Source organism: Lytechinus variegatus, chromosome 9 (genome assembly GCF_018143015.1).
Source record: "Lytechinus variegatus isolate NC3 chromosome 9, Lvar_3.0, whole genome shotgun sequence".
NCBI classification, from domain to species: Eukaryota; Metazoa; Echinodermata; class Echinoidea; order Temnopleuroida; family Toxopneustidae; genus Lytechinus; species Lytechinus variegatus.
Window position 1 is genome coordinate 15,795,464 of NC_054748.1, and position 21,922 is coordinate 15,817,385.

Here is a 21,922-nt window from a genome sequence, read left to right on the forward strand (position 1 = left end):
GCAAGTTGTCCGATTGTCCTAGTCCTTGAATTTACCACTCGTGACGTTGTCCTAAATGTCTCCGGTTCTGTCCTAATACGATCTGCATGCTGTCCGCACCGAACGCCGACAAATTTATTTAGATAATCTTGTCCTAGGACAGTCCCAGGAGTGTCCTACGACAATACGCAGACAGTCCTGGTTGTGTCCTAGGACAATATCATTTGCATAATCTTTTACGGAATTTAGTTGCGGACAGCATGCCGAAATGACAAAAGTTGCTTCCGCAACCCTTCCCGGTCTTGTCCGCGCCCTAGTGGAAAACCGCCTTAACGTGCAATGCCATACTTTTCGTGTTCTTGAGTTTCCGTTTTACGCGTCTTTGTTCCTGCCGGTGATCGTTTTCACCGTTATTTGGACGTTGCGTTTTCTCTTTTATTTTCTGGAGTTCACCGTTTGCATGAAGGCCGGAGCCTTTCAGCATAGACGTTGCTTTTTGGACAGGAATTTCATCTTTGCCACGTGTGACTCGCTTAATTAATTTTCGTCGCGCCGAATGCTTGGGATAGGGTGACAGAGGATCGTAAACCCAAGTCTACAGTTCTGCTCCTTCCACAGCGGTGAACATTGCTGATTCAGCATCTACTAAATAGATACAAACGGTTAGGAGCCCCTTTTATTTATTTTGTGGTGGACTTGCATGACCTTTAATATTATTCATGCCGTGCGTTTGAAATAGAAAAAAAACACATTTTGTAAAAAGGTTCATATTCAGAAGAAACAAACGTGGCCTTACAAGGGTAATATTAATGGCGACCAGTGGCGTAACTATAGGGGGGGGGGGGGCACTTACTCCCCCAATCTGCTGGCAAAATGAGAAAAAGAGGGTGAAAGAAAGAGATACGTATAATGGAAGAAGGAGAAATTATTGTATTATTTATTATGCTATATCATATTACATGAATATTTTTTCATAACTTTATGAAACATAATTTGCGCAGGCCATATAGGGCCAATATGTGTCCATCATTCCTGGTGCTCGCATTGTCAGTTTAATGAGATATATAATTCTGTTGTACTAAAACATCCCGTTTTCAAGTCAGTATACACCAAATATTTCCTCGCACTTCGAGTTATTATTGCTTTACGTAGTGACATATGCTTCTTTTCCATGACTAGGCCTGCTTAAAGTGAATGGCCCCGTCCTTTTGAGGTTTGAATATAAAACATTCCCAGTCCCTGCTTACGTTCGCTTTAGTGGATTAGTGAGATTGGTGTCTGCTCTTCATGATTTCCTAAAACAGTCAATATGTATTTTTGGGGGGTCTGAATATCAACAAATCTCAGCCCGTATCATTTAGCTAGTGAAACACTTATGGTCTTAGTGAATTCCCACAGCCTTAGAATGCTCCTGTTCAGGTCTGAATTAAAAAAAAAAAAATTAAGCTCGCACTTTGCACTCGCATCACTCGATGAGATAGGCCTACGTATCATGTTCATGTTTAAATTGACTACAAAAAGTGTTTCATGAGGTTAGGTGGATTTTTTCTATCAAAATTAGCAAGTGCTTTACTGTAAAAGATATTGGATAAAATCTTAACCAGCACGAGAGTAATTATGTGTCCAACCAGTTTTGGGCAGTATTTTACCCAATGCGAGCAGCATATTGTCCAGTTACGTAAATTAAGCAGCAATTTAGAATAGGCAATTTTTTCATCAAACTGGATCTATAAAAAATGCCCAAAAGAATCATTGTTTGTTGGACACATAATTACCCTCATGGAGCATTCTTACCCAATATTTTTAGAGTGTTGGAGCCCGCGTTAGATGACTATGTTGAGAAATGTATGCTCTTCATGAATTCCTGAAAGAGTCCTTAAAATGTCCGTTTGGGGCCAATATATAGAAAAAATTACAGCTCGTGCTTCGCGCTCGCGTTAGTTGATGAGTGAGGTACATGTACATATTCGTTTAATGGCAGAGTCCTTAGAATGTTTTATTTATTTAATAATAATAATAATAATAGAGTATTTCTAAAGCGCCAAATCCACATTGATTATGTGCTCAACATGCTCACGGATCTGCGAAAAGGAAATAAGGAAATAAACAAATGGGTTTTTAGGTAATTTTGAAATTATCGATATTTGAAATACTACGAATGGAATATGGCAACTGATTCCATAAGGATGGCCCAGCATGTGCAAATGACCGATCCCCCATGATTTCCTGGATTCAGGAACTGTAAGTAATTTAGAATCGGAAGATCTTAAACGTCGAGGAGGATTGTATGGCATCAACAAATTAGCATATTCTGTGGCAGATCCATGGATCATGCAGTGAAAAACAATATAACAATAATAACTTAAATACAATACGGTACTCGATGGGTAACCAATGCAGTGAGGACATAACTGGAGTTATGTGAGTAGAGCGCCTGATAAGGGTAACAATACGTGCAGAATTCTGTAATTTTTGTAAGCGTGAGAATTGGGATTGTGGAAGGTGACACAAAAGAGAATTGCCAAAATCAAGTCGAGATGATATCAGAGCATGTATAATCTTTTCTCTAGCGGAGCGGGTTAAATACTTGCGAATGATGCCTAAATTACGCAATTGATATCTGACTGAATTGTTAATACAGACTACTTGAAACCTTTTAGATAAGTATGACTTAAACCACTCTAGAGCTATCCCATCAACCCCATGGGATCTCATAGTATTTAGCATGATTGTATGATTGACAGTGTCAAACGCTGAAGATAAGTCAAGAAGTAAGAGAACAGTAATTTTTCCGTTATCCATGTCTTTCAAGATGTCATTAGATAGATTGACAAGCAAAGTCTCAACGCTACGATGCACTCGATATGCTGACTGGCGATTGTCCAAGAGATTTATTTATTTAAAACGGATTAATTCGACAATGGTATCTATAGCGGCTGAAAAGCCGAATTGCATTACCCTTTAGAATTATTTACATAAAAATAATTCAATATAAAAAAAAACGCCTAGGTTATTAGGTACATGGCATTTTAAGCGCGCTTTGCACGCCCACTAAGTGACTCAAAATTGTTGCTGGTGCCTCCCAATGCCTCGAAACATGGTACACCACTTATGGCGACACTACCTTTACACCAAGTCGTGTGCTATTATTGTTATTATTATTATTATTATTGAGAGCACAGAGCACCTGCAATTCGTTCCTGTCTTTCAAATCGGATCAGCATAGATCACTGGAGTTAGTTGGTTGATATGACATATTTCACTACTTTGAGTGAATGTGGTATAGTAATTGGAGCATCGGTCTCATGATTGAAAAGTTGTGAGTTCAAATCCCTCTCTGCCGTTATCACCACATTAATAAAAAAAGGCCCGAGAGTAATTTATGTCGTCTATAACAGTCAGCCACGATGATTGATTAACCTAGGCGTATGTTTTATAATGTAATTAGTTATATGCCATTCAGCTTGGCTTTAATGCAGTATAAAGCTGCTTTACCGAGTTCCTATGGCATGTATGGGAGTTACCCCAACAGAAACGGAATGAAATGTAGTACAATGGTGTGACAGGTACCGAGGAGTAGTTTTAATTAACCAATTGACACGGTGGACTTGATCATTCATTGGCTTGCAGCCTTGATTCAACCTAGCGGGGCTGTAAAAACTGAAACTACAAATTTTAGGCTAAAAACATTGGATTGCAAGTTCGAATTCTTCATTGTTTTCTAAAAAGTAGTTAGAGATGTATAATTTTAGAATTCGACTGCTATCTGTTTTTTTTATTTCTAGAAATGAGTGATAGCATGTTTCTACACCATTCATCATAACATGAATATTTCATCTTATCTTAAATAAGTAAATAGTCAGCTATATTCTTTATTTTGATCTCAGCATTCTTTAATTGTAAATGTTTGAGCGCCGAGAATAACTTAAGATTGACATAGTTAAGATATGTCATTCAAGGTGAATTTAAGGTAATTGACACAAGAGTAAACAAATGGTTAGTTGACATTGAGAGTGGTCATTCACAAGCCTTTAAAAAATGACCATATAGGGTCCATAATAAACACTTCTGAGGTGATCCCCGTATACACCTCAGTTACATTCACAGCTAAATTCATCTTAGACCTGGCCCTTGTGGTGAGCTTTTTTTATTTAGAAGGAAATAACATCACAGAGTGTATGATTGTCTACTTTTGCCTGACAAAACATCGCTCTTAATTATATTAACAGGATTGTGCATGATTATTATACACGAGCGCGTTAGTGCGAAGCTTTATGCCGCTTCTAGCCCCTGGATGAAATGGTAGTGTTGTAGCAACCACTACCATGACTACAGGTAAACGACGTATATGTATGTATAATTGCGTCGTGAATGCGTGAATGCAACGAACATGAATAGCAGAAATACTGGCTTTGGGTGAAGATGGATAATACGATGAAGCACTGTTTAATTGTTATTAATAACATAACATTATACATACATACACCCACACACATACACACACACAATGTCGGATGAGGTCTGAATTGAAAAGCTGCACAACGGGCAAAAGGGTTTGGAAATCTCAGTTTGACCATTCCTTTCTCCCAACTCCCAATATTGCACAATGAATATTTGATATCATTCAAAAGATCATTTAATTTTCTTTAAGATGATACCATGCTTGTTATGATCATGCCATCACGAAAAGAGCAGGATTCAAATGCGTTGGATAAGGTCTGAATCGAAAAGTTGCAAAACGAGCAGAAATAGCCATGAAGGATCAATACAGAATATGGTTCTTTCATGTTTTGTCTGTGCCAGTAGAGATGAAAATCCATTCAAACCAAGCCCCTGCTTCTGTAGTGATGATGGTTCTGTGAGATAACATGGTTTGTGTCGTTGTTTGAAATACCCATGCATGTTTATTTTTTATGTTTTTGCTTGTGTAGAGGTGTGTTTGATTCCATGTTAATGTTGATGTTAAGGTGCATGAAAACAATTAAAATAAATCACTGAAAAACTCTCTCATCACCACGGAAAAAAGAACAGTGACTCTCAATATTGTGCCATTTTGCAGCTTTTGAATTTTGAACTTGACCCACATTTCAAGGCACTGCACCTCCATGTAAACCATAATCATATCATATGAGGTATCATCTTAAAGAAAATCAAATGCTCTATTCATTGATATTAATTACACATTGATATTTACTAAAAAAGATGGATTATCGATCAAATTCAGATTTTCAAACTTTTTCTGAGGAGTTTAGAATACAAGAACTACATATTCATGATATCAAAGAAACAGAAACAAATTAAATGTCAACCTTATAAACGTTATAAGGTTGACAATTAATTCAAAAGACAAGTTCCAAAATTATTCCCTCCCCTTTGTCCTTGTAGTGTCATACTACCATTTTTGAGGGTACTCTAGATCCGGGCTCTAAATGAGGATGAATAAAATTGAATGTTCGAGTAAATTGTCATTGGAATCGAACCGTAGTGAGTTATAATTTTTGCTTAAATATGATAATGGAAATTATTGCATTAGGACCAGTATTAATGAAACTGTAGAGTCCGTGATTCGCAACTGTTATATTTGATCAGTTCCACAGAATTGTTAATTATTATGTTTTTGATTTGGAACTATATTGTTAGAGGAATGCACGAATTCCAGTGTTAGTTATTTTTAGTGATGCGTCGGGCAACATCCACACACTTGAAATAGCAGCCGACAAGGCCGTTTGCCAGTAGGCGCTATACGTGTTGGCGTTGGCATAGCCATGTCTTAGACGGCTTAGATATGGTACGTTGCAATTCATTAATTAATTATAACTCGCATTATAGCATTATTGTAGTGAAAAGTAGGTAGTCGATAAAAATTTATTACAAATTAAATTTTGTGCAATTTTCCTCATGATTATGTACAATGTTGGTGCAGATTGGATTTTGGGCGTGGCGTTAAATTTTGCTGCGGTATTGATCATGACTTTAATTCTTGATGAAAAGTTAATCATATCTGAATGTTTACCTTGTGCGAGAAAAGCATGATTTATTTGATTATGTTTAACTTATTCTTATCATGTTAAGGTTTTCAGGAATTTAATCTGATCAACTGATATTTTGATGCTTCTAGACATTTGAAGCGGGTTGCTAATTGTTTCGATATTCAACCGAACACATTTGAGAGTTGACATTTCATCGTAGCTTAAATAATTTTGGGGCTATGTTTATCGAGTTTGTTCTTTTCAAAATCGTATATTAGAGGATTTACGTATTTTTCTCCAAATAGGGCATGCTGACGTGGCTTGTAAACGACGCCATGTTTAGGGCGTGGCTTATTCAGTGCGTTCCACAAAAAACGAAACTGAGATTTATCGATGATTTATCATAACTTAATCACAAACACAATAGACAAATGACTACAATTGTAAAGCTTACAATCTCCTCTTTCATCTGAAATTGCTTAGATTATATCCCATTCACGCATGAGCTAGCAAAAAGAATTTGAAGAGGGGATACCAAAAAGTCATTTGGCGGGATGTATCTCGGGTTCCAAAAGAAAAGCACATTTTAAAAAAAGTTCAATATCTGCTCTTTAATTTGATACCTCAATTACAGAAAATGGTCAAGAAAAAACAAAGTTCTGGTTATTTGAAATAATGCTTGAATTTCAATAATTTCATAAAATGAAGAGGTTTTACAGTCTAGACTTCAAACTCACGTGACAATTCGTTTTGTTGACGATCAGCCATGTCTTCAGTCTTTTGTTAACCATGTGATAGATTCTGAGGGAAACCGGTGAAAACATGTTTATTTAATGAAATTATGGAAATACAAGCATTGTTTCGAGCGAACAGAACTTTTTTACTTCTCAACAATTTTTTGTGATTAAGGTATCAAACAAAAGAGCAGATGTTGAACTTTCTAAGCATGTGATATTCTTTTTGAAATTCCGATACCCCCCGCCAAATGACTTTTTGGTATCCCCTCTTCAAATTGTTTATGCTCACTCGTGCGTAAATGAGAAATAATTACAGTGATTTCAGATGAAAGAGGAGATTCTAAGCTTTACAATAGTATGTCATTTGTTTATTGTATTTGTGATTAAGTTATAATAAATCATCGATAAATGTCGGTTTCGTTTTTTGTTGGATGCACTGTATACCTTAAATCTTGCCTTGACATTATCTAATAATGGTCAGATTAATCAAGGCCTTATTAAATATCCATGCGGTCTGTGCAAGAAATCGGTAAGATGGAATCAACGTGGCATATGCTGTGATTCTTGTGATATTTGGTATCATGTAAAATGTCTGAACATGCACACACCGTCGTACATGTAAGAAGCCCTTCAGGCATCGATTGTTAGTTGGATCGGCTATTCATGCGGCATACAAAACTTTGCGTCGTCCTTATTCGATAGCTCCTCTGAGATTGAATGTTCAAACAGTTTTTCCTCTATACTTGAGGACAATTCTCCCTTTTTCGCACCAATTGATACGTCCTCACCGACAAGTACGGGTGGTGACAAGCTCCTTCACCTTCTTGTAAGAAGTCTCCGCAATATGGTAATAGGAAACTGAGAGCTGCAATCATAAATATCCAAGATCTCAGAAGCAAAGTCGAATCCCTTTCCAATCTTATAAATTCTATTCATCCAGATATATTTTGAAATGACACATGGGTAACGATACTCTTACTAACTCTGAGCTTTTTCCTGCACATTTTGATATATATGACATATGGCGGTAAGACGGCAATGATGGTCATGGAGGTGTACTCATTACAGTTAGGAAAAAACGCTGCTTGCAGCAGCTCTTCCTGAATAATGCTGATTGGGAAGTACTTTGGACTAAGCTGAGGTCCCACGGCCAGAAAATTTTATTTCTCGGAGTTGTTTACAACCCCCATTATAATTATCCTAATGGCCTTCCTGGGCTTAAAGTTCCATTGGGTAAACTTCCTCCTGATGCTTACAAGGTCCTTGCTGGTGATTTTAACATGCCGGACATTGATTGGGACTCTGATTCAGTCAAGCCTTGCCTTGCAAAAGTCTACAAAAAGTAGTGCCCAACCATGCACCCTTCTTCTTGATATTGCTAGCCACCATAATCTCCGACAGGTCGTGAACTTTCCAACGAGACAAGAGAATATTATAGATCTTTTATTTACCACTTACCCTATATCGACTGATCATGATTCTGTTGTACAGATTGACTGCACCAGTTCTGTAAAAAATAAAATTAGTAAAGCTCACAGAGTCTACAATTATGAGAAGGCAGACTTTGATAAGATCAGATCTGAGCTTCAGTCCTTCTCTAAAGAATTCTTCATCAACAGTCCTGGCGCCAAGTCTGTCATTTTGAACTGGGAATCATTGAAATGTAAATTGATATACCTAAAGGAGAAGTATGTCCTTAGTAAGATGAGCAGTACCAGATTCAACCCGCCTTACATTACTAGGGAAATTAAGAGCAAGATCAGACAGAAACATCGTGTATATAATCGTGCTCTCAAAAGTCCACCTAAGGAAGATTGGAGCCTCGTCAAGTAGTTGAGATCCCACGTCCAGAAGTCCCTTAGCTCCGCGAGATGGGAGTAATTATGAGGTCATTGGTCTGAGTCTAAGAGAAAACCCAAAGCCTTTTATCAATATGTTAAAAGATTTAGCCAAGACTCCACAGGTATTCAGCAACTAGGATGTCTGAAATCTTGCAGCCAAGAAAAGGCGGACATCCTTAGTCGTCAGTTTGAATCAGTTTTCACTACCGAACCGGATAATGTCCTTCTGCCTAACATCCTTCCTTCTCAATGTCTATCAATGGAAGATATTTCAGTCCATGCCAATGGTGTTGAGAAGCTTCTGAGGGGACCAGACGCATCCAAAGACACTGGTCCAGATAACATCTCAGCCATCCTTTTGAACGAGACGGCCTCATATGTAAGTCCTATTGTCACCTTCATCTTTACCTAATCATTGAAATGATTGGTTTCTCCAAAGGTTTGGGAAAACGCATATAGCTCCGGTCTTCAAGAAGGGCGACAAGGCGTTAGCTGAAAATTACCGTCCTATCTCTTTAATCAGTACAATCTCCAAGACACTTTTATAGTTGTGTCGTCAGTTGACTCTCCATCTTGTCCCCCTGCCAACATGGATTTAGAAGAAATCACTCTTGTGAGACGAAACTGTTGCTAACATCATATGACCTTGTTGAATCTACAGGGGTAAAAAGCAAGTTGATATGATTATGCTGGACTTTAGCAAAGCCTTTGACAAGGTCCCACATAACCGTTTCATCCTGAAGTTGAGACATTATGGGATCCAAGATCGCAACTGGATCAACTGGATACAGAGCTTCTCAACTGATCGTGAGAAGTCGGTAGTTCTTGAATGCGTAACATCTAAAGCATGTATCGTTGCATCAGGCGTCCAACAGGGGACTGTCCTCGGCCCCACACTCTTTTGCTGTATGTTGTATCGATAGATCTCAAGTAGTTCTGATGCTCGGATGTTACACAAATATCTTGATGCAATCTAGAAGTAGGAAAACACCTGGCTAATGTCATTCAATCCTGGAAAATGCCTTGTTCTGAGGGGTTCTGAGGTTCTGCCCTTCTCGGTCTTCAGTAAACTACAGTTACTACATTCACAACACTGCTCTTTAATTTTGTGAGAGTGGAAAATATCTCGGAACTACCCTATCCAACAAATTCAAATGGTCAACCCATATCTCACTGATCTGCAAGAAAGCTACCCAATTGCTAGACTTTGTCAGGCGTAATGCAATGTTTCTGCCCCAGTCATTCAGAGAGGCAGCATACAAGTCCCTTATACATGTACGCCCTCATTTAGAGTACTGCTGCAGTGTTTGGTATCCTCACTCTATCATGGATACACAGAATTTGGAAGGAATCCAAAGGCAAGCGGCCCTCTATGTTTTAGCTGATTACCGTAGAATCAGCAGCGTAACCAGCATGCTGACCAAGCTGAAGTGGCCGAGTCTGTCTTCTCGACGCTCTGTAAGCATACTCAGCATGGTGTATAGGATTGTGAATGACCTTGCTGCAATACCCCAAGACAAATTCTTTTCCTTCAGCACCACTGTCACTAGGAAAAAATAACGACAAGTGTTTTCAGACACATCGTCCAAGAGACAGTATTTACAATTTTGTCTTTGTCCAACGATCTGTACCTGAATGAAATAAACTCCCTCTTCAAATAGTTATGCAATGTCGCTTGACAGCTTCCAAAAGCTTCTGCAAAATCACCTCGAAAATATCCCTCACTCCTCCTCATAACGTGCGTCCAAGTTTAATTTCATCTTTGAGATAGGCCGCAGAGCCCTTTGAACATGTTGAAGATTACATCAGATGGTGATGAGGAATATATAACTGGTATAAATTTATTTTTAAATAAGCTCACAAGACTACAGGATGAGACGAGCAATAATGACGCAATGTTATTTCCAAAGCTAAGCGAGTACAGAAAACAGCATGCGGCGTACATGCACATCTGCCCCAAAGTCCAGGCGAAAATAAGATCAGAATTCCACCTATAAATGACAAAAATTTTCTATTTTTATCTTTTTTTTCTATTCCGTTTTAGTAATATTCCATTCTTTGTAAATGTTACAAATCATTCATAAGATCGGGTAAATTATTCATAAGATTGTGGGTAATAATATTCAAATATTATTATTATGTCACTTACAGGGTATACCATTTGCATATGTATCAACATAAAAAAATCGATATATACAGTGACTGTTGAGATCCAGATGATGATTGCGTCTGCTAGCGTTTCACAGCACGGCTAGCTTTGTGCACAGCAGAAAATAACGCCGAAGAAGAGAGATCAAAGGGGAAAAAAGAAGAAATACATAGCTATGGCACTGATGATTTATGTAAGCAGGTTTAGATTGTAGATTCATAGACATCTTTGATCTTTTTTTTTAATATCTTAAATTATCATGGACATCACGGAGGATTATTTATTGTTACTGAGAGTGCTGTGCCCGGTGTGCCACTTACACTAACGAGTGGATACCATGCGCGACCCCCAAAAATCCACGTAAACAGGATGTCTTTTTCAACATAGGGCACGTTACGTACGTATTACGTAATAAGGGTGTTAAAAACACTGAAATAATGAAAAAGGGTATCTATTTTCAATAGGAAAGTTGTTTAGGGTCAAATTTGCGAGGATATAAAAAAATCAATACTAGAATGTTTTATAATGGATGTACTTTTTGCCCAAAGTCTGTAAGGTTGAGAAATTATAAGTTTGGAGTTGAAAATAAAGTTCTAAGTCAGCAAACTCAATTATCAAACTGAAGGGGAAATAGTGAAACTAAGACGCAAATAAATAGAACTGTAACCGAAGAAGTCTGGTAGTGCACTGTTTAATATCTGGGCTGCTTTGCCTCAGCTAAAATCAAATCATTCTATAATTGACATAAATATTTAAATTAGAAATAACAACCAATCAAAGTAAAGAAAATGGAAGGATCGAACTAAAATGTAAGAACCCAATTCATAAGATAAACCAATAAGGAATGAGATGAGATGACAAAGATGTCTGGTGATTATGTAATAATGGAAGTAGAACTAAGGAGTCAGGTGAGGGATGGAATGAGTGGAACACCTGAAGAGAGAATAGAGAAGGAATGAAGATGATAAAAGAGAATTGGAGGAAAGGCATTCAGAGAAGAATGAATGAATGACAACTGAATATAATTTAACTCAAATAACCTAAGTTCAGACTGCAAGGGCAGTGCTGAAAAGAAATGGAAATGAACTAAAGTCTAGAACAGAACAGAAATATACAACAGCTGAAGAATAAAGGAAATAAACAAAATAGCAAAATGACAAAATAACCATCCTACAGTCAACACTATACGTGTTAAGAGTACAATTTGCGCGAGTGAGGCTGTACTAAACCCAGTGATGTCAGAGGTAAAGGTAAAACCGACTCCAACGTCAGTGACATAACAATAAATTGAAATATCGCTGTACTTGTTTAAGGGTTCAATCCAGGGAATACTTGCAAATGGTATTGTTTCGTTTCCAATGGGGAGGGTTTCACACGTCAATACCTGTTAAGGGGCGTATTTTCAGAATATGGAAAATACGTGTTTAGAGTGCTTTTTCAGATCTCATGGTCGCGCATGGTATCCACTCGTCAATGTAGGTGGCCCCCAGGGTGCTGTGACAATGCTCAGCACCCCCAGCATGCCAAGCAACAATAGAATAATTATCCGTGGATAGGTCCATGTGAATTATACATGGATCGCTGGGGCATATCATTCTCTATAGGATCAAAAGCCACTGCAAAATAGAGCTTGGTTCTTTTACTTGGAATAAGAGTGTCATTTTTTTATTTAAAAATAAATATCATCGAGAGATACTAGGTAGAAAAGACTTGTCATGGGCCATTCTTATCAAAGAGACATTTTCCCAGCTTTAATTGCTGTGAAGAATGCTTCTTTCTGTGTTTATTTGTTAATATGGATACAAACCAAAGCTAATGCCATTGGATTGGGTATCATCTCTTAGGTGGTGTCGCCGCAGCACGAGAGCGCCGAATCAGGAAATGAGACTCCAAATCCTGACATCATCAAAAAATCGCTCCATTCCCTACGGAAAGTGGGCATGGCCAGAGTGAATGACAAGTGTTTTCAAACTGGCGTTTTAATCAATTTCCAACAGTCGATATGAATTATAATGGGTTCTATTATCTTCTACATGGTTTTAATATTACTCTGATATATAAACCAATAATTTTTGTGATCTCCAGTAAAATTCAACTTTAAGGGAAGAAAATAATATGCGCTGAGGACCTCGCATTCCTGCCTATTTAAACAGTTTATTATGCAAAATTGCGCGAATGGTCAATAATGTCTAAAGTACTCATTAACCATGTTAACATGATCCTCATAGGTCAAAACAAATGGGATAAGTTACGAGGTCAAAATACTTTTGAGATGTTTAATTTAAAGTATTAATAAACTAATATTTGATGTCACAGCACACCCTTGTAACGATTCTAGTGACATTCTAAGTATTTTTTGATAAATTGAACTGATGTTATTGGGGTTTTTTGAGGGCCATAAGTGGCCAAAATGACAATAAGCTGTTAAATAGGGTCAATTACAGTGATACATTTGAAATCAGCATAAACCTCTTCACAAGGGAATGCAGGGACTTGCAGATTTTCTGTTACCAGTCCTAGATCTGCGTTTCGTGTGCAAAATTCTCTCATGCAATACCATAGACTGGTGCATGCTATTCACAGGTTATGAGACTAGAAAATCCTGTGCTTTAATTAATTCATGTACATGTACGTTTATACGACTGCTCATCACAGCATGCCCGCCTGATCCCGGTACTCCGGCTACTGGGCTGGAGATAATCATGAGGAACACTAGGCGTACATGACATGGATAAGAAAGTGGGTTTTCAAACAAAGTTATATCATATTAGGTGAGGAAAAACTTACTGAATGAAGGCTTAGGTATACTGTATATCATTTCAGTCCATCGAATCGTTATTGCATCTAATTATTGGTGGATCGCTTGCAATTAAATCCGTTGGTCATATTCGATCACCTCTCCAGCTAAACTATAATTTCGCATGCGTTATCTGCAGCAATCTGTCTGAAACCGATCCGGATTTTTTTTCTTTTACTGGCTCCTCATACACAAACGACAAACCATCACATAATGTGAAGGACATATAACCACTTGCATGTTTGGCATTTACTTTCCCGCCAAATTTGGGATTAGATTTCAGATTCCGGGGGGGGGGGGCACTTCAATTGACGAGTTAATACCAAACGCATCCATGGGGTTTCGAAAAGCACCTTAAGTCTTTGACCCAGTATTGGCATGTGAAACCTTACCCTTATAAAAATATTGGTATTTTGACCAAAACACGTAGCTTTCCTAACTAAGAGGAACCAAATGTGGCGCTGGAAACTCGTCCTAAATCGGATATGTCGAAAACAAATTCTTTTGTTACACAACTTGCATTGCTGGACAGTCTTTTACAAAAAAGTCTCTTAAAAAACAATTTGCCGTCGTAAAGGTCCGTGAAATTGGCGTCCTGCAGCGAAAGGTCCGAATGAGCCTCCGACATTGCAGAATCGTACGACTACATGCGCGCACTAATATGTGGAAGTTTTGCTGTCAAAAAAAATTTCTGCAAAGATTTTGGTAAGAAAGTAATCAATATGATTGGATGGTTGCTAGCGAATCTATTGGTAATCTAAATTTACATTACCTTATAATGCACCAATAAACTAATCCAATGCGTATACTACAAAGCAAAATCTTTTTAAAATATTATCAATAAAAAAATCATTTTATGATGAGTTCTTGAGGTGGGTGACAGTTATAATGACGTTAAAAACACATCAAAAAGGGAGTTATGTTACTTGATTTCTATGTGTAGATCTATACGGAAAATATATATTATATTCCGAAATGAAGAAATAAATTACCATAATAGTAATTAAGAAACTACTTAAAAAAATGCAGTCGTGTTTTTTTTCGGTGCCTTGTGTGCCTGCAATAGGGGTCGTTGAAAAGTTTTGGAAGTTGGAGGGGGGGGGGGCAGTGGCCATGCAAAATATCAAAATCAGATGGTCCTTTGTACGCATTTGTACATGGTTTGGGAAAATAGACGCCCCCCCCCCGTTTCTGCTGCTCCTGCATTAGACACGGCAATGTAGGCCTAATTAACTTGCTTAAAATTCCTGAGGTCACTCAAACACCCAACATAAGAAAACATATTAATTTTGTTAATTAGGATGCCTAGGCCTACATTCTATTTGTATTTTCATTCCTTCCAAATCATTACAAATAGAAGTCATATTGATATATCAAAATGCTATAACCGAAGCAAACACAATTGGGGAAGTGAATCGTCGGCCTTTATAGGCATGTAGGATATGCGCTCCATATAGACCTTAGGCCTTCAGTGTGTCATATTTTTTACATAGATTTTTTTCTGCCGCCTATGCTGAAAACTGGAATTTCTTTTCATTTCGCTTAGCTGAGACTAGACATTATTTCAAGGGATCACATCGCATGGCGGATGTGATGAAAAGTGTTGTGTCCGAGTCCGCGTTGCGATGAGATGACGGAAGGTTACTGATGTGATGAGAAGTGATGTGTCCGAGTCCGCGTTGCGATGAGATGACGGAAGGTTACTGATGTGATGAGAAGTGATGTGTCCGAGACCGAGTGTGGCATATATGACGATTCGGGGGGGGGGGGGGCAGCAGGACGCATAAACTTTTTTCGGAAAAAGCTCAAAGCATGGGCACCGTTGAAGCTACCGAGCTTGTCATTGGGGAGCTATTGCATTTTATAATGTGAATTCATGCACACTTTATCTATTTAACCAATACTTAGCAAATTGGATATAATTATTATTACTATTATTGTTATCATTACGATGATCATTATTTTATTGAGAAATTGACTTTTGTCTAGAAGATATATAATTCTAAAACTATTATTACATTTACAGACTTGATACATTCAAAACTATTGCCATCTTCTGAAAATGCTTGCTAAACTTGTTTTTTTCATCAGAAATGTTCAATAATATAGTATATCAAAGGAAGAGAGCATGAATTTGATAAAGCATTGATGATTCAACTGTACATCATGAATAGTTATGGGCTAGATCATGAATATTCATGTGAATGATTTGTTTGATAAACCATCGATTCAGTTGTGTATAATGCATATTCACTATTGATCAGTGGATTATTTGCATAGAATGTAATTCGAATTCTTTCATAAGATGTTTAACATGACAGTTCGGCAGGACTGTTATCACGAAACCTGAAGAAAGTTTGTGCATTGGACTCACTCTCTAAGAGTGCATGTCAGGGACATTGTGTGTTGAGCCCGAGCCATTCATTCACATTAAGCCACATTTTTTGCGATCAAGGGCATTGCAACAAGTAATGTACTAGGCAATTTCCTTTATAAATACATTTCCCCTTGAATATTCCCCGTGTGTAATTAGGTGATCTGTCAATCGACAGATCAACTATTAATTTCGTAAGAATTTTCTTTTTTATTATTTATTTATTTCTTAATTTTTATTTTTCCACCCTTTTCTTGTTACCATAAAATCTCCAAATCTACATCATCAATTATCTTCAAAATATCATCAGATATGGGGACTTACCATGTCATGTGAACGAAACAAGTTCAAGGTCAAAAGGTCATCATGACGTCATCTAGACGCCATTTTGTAAAATCACATTATCAATCGTATCTTCATTATCAATTATCAAAAATTAACCATATTTACATCACATTAACTTCAGGTCAAGGGTCAATTGTCCATGTCATCAAAGGTCATGTAAAGGTCACGACGTGCGCGTACGCGCGCGTCAAAATTTTAAAATGCTCAAAATCACTTTTTGACCAAAGTAGAGTATGAATCAGGTAATTTTAAGCATTTCAAAAATTTGCGCGCGCGCACGGTTCCGCGCGTAACGGCACTATACAACATAGGATCACCATTTTTTTTTATATCAATGCACCGATAATATAATTCTGAACAATTTGATACCTTGATCAACTTTCTACGACAAGTAATAAAGGAATTAGCCTCCATCAAAGTTTACAGCACGCGCGCGCGCACTAACCATAGACAATATATGTGCAAAAACATGCCTATACAAAATTCATTATAGCTTTTAAAGGAGTACGGTGACCCCCATTTTTTTCATATTCGAATAGAGTATGGATGGGAGATGTGATTTCATGTCGCATTTGACCCGAAATTATATCATGACGTCATCAAAATGGCGTCGGAACTCAAAATTCCCATTTTGCTACTTATGACGTCATTATTATTATGCAAATTTGACTTTAACTCTGTAAATATTGGTCAATTTTCGTTCAGTTTTCAATATGTTGTAGCTGAGGACATACTCTTTCTAATTTGATGCCTTTATTTACTTTTAAAGGAATGGATCATCCTGAAAAATTGCAAGTTATAGAGGCATGTCATTTTCGCTCATTTTGTGTGCAATCTCTATGGGAAATGACTTTTTCTCAAAACCGGATTCTACATTTCTCTATTTCGCGAGCCATATCTCTATTTTAATTTCTTTGAGCTTTGAGTATGTTGTAGCTGAGATTCTAAGCTATCGGAAATGTTCCTCTTAATTTGCTTATGTGTAGAGTCCTTGGCAATATGCCTGTCAAAGTGATCATTATTGATGGTAAACAGCACACTCACGTTTGACCTGTCACTCACTATGAAGTCTCTGATATCTTGCCTAGCTCTCTCTGTTTTTTTTTTTACATCATCACAAGACGAGTGAAAACTACAACTTTCCTTTCTGACACACTTATCAAAGTTTTCTTCTCGAGTAAACATGAGTTTTGTGAACGTCGTCAACTTAATACTTTTGTGGGTTTCTATCTCACTTGGAGCAAACGTCATAGCCTTCATTGTATCTTCCACCTCATCTCATATACAAGTTTTGTACTACCGTTTTTTCTGTTATTCACCAAGAGAAAATCCAAAAGAACGTGTGTGCTAGTCAAGTCAGTTTTATTATAACATCTGTGTGTTTTTTTGTCAAATATTAGGATCGTACAATAATTGGAACATTATATTGGAGGATTTCTACTTGGATTTGTCTACATGCAAGTCGGTAAGGTGCTTGGATATTGTCATTCAATCATATAACCAACCCCCGTTTCAGTATAAAAGTTAAAATATTGCATATTAAAATATAAAATACATGTATATCATGATACTGTATATATCTGTCACATAACTTTCCCTTTTCTCGATTTTCAAGTTATCAACACATTCTTTTCAGAATGACAGAGTTAGTTTTCATCATGATGATCATATTAATCTAAATTAACATGTAGATTGTATTCATGATCATGAGAATCAGAGACAGATCACCTAATTCGTCCTCGTGACGAATTAAAATTCTAGTTAAAGTTCATTTCTTACTGTCCATTTGTATGGAAATTTGCTTTCCACCAGCATTACAAACACAATATACATGATATACAAGCTGTGAGTACATATACATAAGGACAGACAGCAAATACAAAACAGACAACAAAAATATGATTCCACATTAGAGGTCATGATATGTTGAGAGCGGATTCTCATTTTAACTGTGATCATTATTTGTTCTGATATAACAGGGCAACCATTCGTATGTGTATGATGATGTTCGTCCTTAAGCGAAGACAACCACGTCTTCTAAAATTCCTGTGAGTTCGAAGATGGCTAAATAGACCAATTTTCTCGCACGGCTTTTATTTCCGTGTTCGCTCGTCGTCAGAGACGACTGCTACGAGATTACGTAATTTACGGCATTGCGCATGCGTCAGGTCCTCATTCTTGCCGACTATAAAAATTGAGAATCTCGCCACTGTACCTCTATATAATTTGGAGAAAAGTTGGAGAGATCGGACGTGTTTTAAAAGTGCTCTGACATTTTGCGCAATTTTACCTTGTTTCCTGACATTTTGTGAAAACGTTTTATATGGTCATCAGAAACTGGATAGTGAATATCAAGGATTTACTCATTTTTCAATTGGATTATTCATTTGGATACTATCAAACATTTTTAACTTGAAATTTTGATCATTTTGGAGAGGAAAGTGTCAATAGACTTCTAAAACTAGCATCATTTACGCGTCATTGCCTAGCAACTCATCATTAAACACATACTGGCTTGGATGGAACGCATCACTGGTATCTCTTTGCGCAACCATTCTTTGTGCGCTTTATTCTGATTGTTTCATGTAATTGTGACGTCACGATGTCTGGGAAGAGAAAGTCGTCGAAAAACAACTCTGGTGATAACGAAGAGACGAATGAGAGCTATCTTCTATCACTGATCAAGAATGAGCTAGGGAAACTTTCCAATTCCTTGAATGCTAAGTTGACCGTCTTGGAGAAGTCTATCGACAGTGTACGAGAGGGACAAAGTAGCATTGTCAACTCGCTGTCGTTCCTCAACGAGAAATTTGAGGAAATGAAGTTGAAGGCCGAGAAGATTGAAAAGGAAAACAGAGAACTGAAGGAACAGAACATCTGTCTTCAGAAGAGATTCAGTGAGTTGACCTTCCAGCTTAACGAACTTGACCAGTACCACAGGAGAGTCAACTTGGAGGTGGCAGGTGTACCAGAACGACAGGGCGAGGTTCCTGAAAGGATCGTACTTAATATCGCGAAACACATCAGCCCTGAGCTTGCAGCATCCGACTTCGATGTGGTTCATCGGCTGGGTTCCAAACGCCAAGCTGATAACAAAGCCCGCCCAATCATCGTGCGATTCACCACAAGACGAGCTCGGAACATCATGTATGATGGGAGAAGGAAGCTGAAGACTCTCTCCACAAAGGATCTTGGATACAACAGCGATGGCAAGATCTACCTCAATGAAAACTTGATCGCTTCCACTAAGGAGCTAATGAAAGATGTCAACAAGGCCCGCCGAGATGCCGGATACAAGTTCCTGTGGACCCAGAATGGCCGAATCTATGTACAGAATGATGAGAAGTGTCAACCCATCATCATTCATTCCACAGAGGACTTTTCTAAGCTGTAGAAGGACTATCCATGTTATTCCATTTTCCAGTATTCTTTACATTTCTTATGAAATTCACGTCACAAATTTTTCTCATCGATCAATATTTGTGTTATTTTCCGTGGTATATTTTGCATTCTTTCACTGCCCTTTCAATAATGTTTCAATACCAGACATTTCATGGAGGTCATTTTACTTATTTTTGTGTGCAAATATTCTTCATCGACCGTTAATAATTGTATTAAATAATCTTTATTTTGTTAACTATTACAACTGCAGTATTTTTCAAACTCGAATTTGGGGTCATGACGGTATCAAATCTAAAAGATGCTTTATATGCTCAACTTACAAAGATTTTGATTTAAAAGGGCAATATATTCTATTTCATAATGGTGGATAATATGCGTGATTTCCCAGTTTATCATCTGAATAATGATGATTTCTTATTACTAAATCATCCAAGTCAGGATAAAAGCAATACTATCTCAAATCATCATACTCCATTTGATAGATTTTCTACTGATATTCTTACAAATAATTTGATGAACTTCAAGTTGAATTCGATATTCATAATAAAGCATACAATCTTTCCTCTTCTCCATATTATACAAAAAATTCATTCAAAGACTATGCTAAACTGATTGGAGAAGATGATGTTTTTATTGTGCATTTGAATATAAGAAGCGCTAACCAAAACTTCGAGAAATTATGATTATTATTAGAAAATACACAGTTTGCCAATCCCCCAATCATTGCTCTTACTGAAACTTGGTTCACGGAAACACCGAATTCCTTATGCACCATCCCGAATTATGATATTGTTATAAACAATAGGAAAAATAAAATTGGAGGTGGACTAGCATTATATATTCCGTCTTCATTTGATTATGCAATTAGACATGAATTTAAATACATGAATGATATCATCGAATCCTTATTTGTAGAAGTAAAACTTCAAAAAGAAAAGAAAAATAGGTGTCATCTACAGACCTCCTCAAACTTCTTGTACAGAAGATTTTTAACTTGCTACTAATGGACTTTTGCAAAACGGAGAATTGATAAATAACAATTGTATCATCGCTGGTGATTTCAATATTAATCTCTTGACCAGTAATCACTCTGTAACAAACGATTTCCTTGAATTAATGTTAACTTCCACTTTTTTGCCGATTATTTCTAGACCAACCCGTATTACTGATCATTCTGCTACGCTTAGAGATAATATATTCTGTAACTCTCATCCTCTTCCGAAAGCTGGCATTGTAACGACAGACATATCCGATCATTTTCTTACTTTTACCCATATCCAAACAATGCAATCACTCGCAAAAAAGGAAAAGATATGTAGGATCTGTCGCAACTTTAGTGACAAAAATATTGAACGCCTCCGAGAAGATTTAAGCTCTGTTGATTGGTCTGACGTTTATAACTCGAAAGAGAATGTCGATGACTCATTCGACATATTTTTGAAATGTTTCAATGATTGCTTAGATTCTTGTGTTCCTTTAAAGAAATATCGAAATTACGACTATAAACGTGTTCCAAAGCTACCATTGGTTTCAAAATTGATATTAATGTCTATCAATCGGAAAAATAATCTGTATGTTTCTTATATATCAAATCCAAATGATGTTTCACGGAATAGATACACGTCTTATAAAAATATCTTAACAACTACTCCCCGAATAGCAAAAAAGAGGTTTTATTCAGAAAAATTACAATCATATAAAATCGACCTTAAAAATACATGGAAAACAATAAATGGGGCTCTAAACAAAATTAACAAATCTAGTGCTGTTAATAAATTATGTGTAGATGGACATATGGTTGAAGATACCCATTCTATAGCAAATGAATTTAATTCATATTTCTCTCAAATTGGACCAAAGTTAGCTGGAAATATTATCCCTGTAGAAAATTCGTTTAAGGACTTTTTGGACAAACAAAATGATGATTCAATATTTCTTACTCCAGTTCATAGAGAAGAATTATTTGAGATTGTACTTAATTTGAAAGCAGGAAAGGACCCGGATATGATGGCATTACAAATAGAGTAATGAAAAACATTATACATTCTCTTGCTGATCCCCTGCTTCATATATTTAATTTATCATTGCAGCTTTGCCAGGTCCCAAAGAAGATAAAAATAGCTAAAGTTATACCTATTTTCAAGAAGGGAGACCAATTAATTACTATTAATTATCGCCCAATATCTTTCTTAACTTCGTTTTCAAAAATTCTTGAAAGGATCATTTATAAAAGGACAGTTGCTTTCCTTAAGAAATATAGTATTATATGTGATAATCAATTCGGTTTTAGAGAAAAAACATAATACAACTCATGCTATATTGACATTAA

General features: G+C 36.9%; 1 protein-coding gene across 1 annotated transcript; it reads left to right on the top strand.

The window, feature by feature from the left end:
• The first annotated feature begins 18,793 nt into the window (after positions 1 to 18,793).
• LOC121421836 lies at positions 18,794 to 19,585 on the top strand. Its single transcript, XM_041616638.1, has one exon. It carries the CDS (start codon positions 18,794 to 18,796, stop codon positions 19,583 to 19,585), a length of 792 nt encoding a protein of 263 aa, XP_041472572.1.
• Positions 19,586 to 21,922: the final 2,337 nt, after the last annotated feature.

Excerpts from the sequence above, each read along its gene's own strand:
- LOC121421836 (XM_041616638.1), top strand. The coding sequence starts at position 18,794 with ATGTCTGGGAAGAGAAAGTCGTCGAAAAACAACTCTGGTGATAACGAA.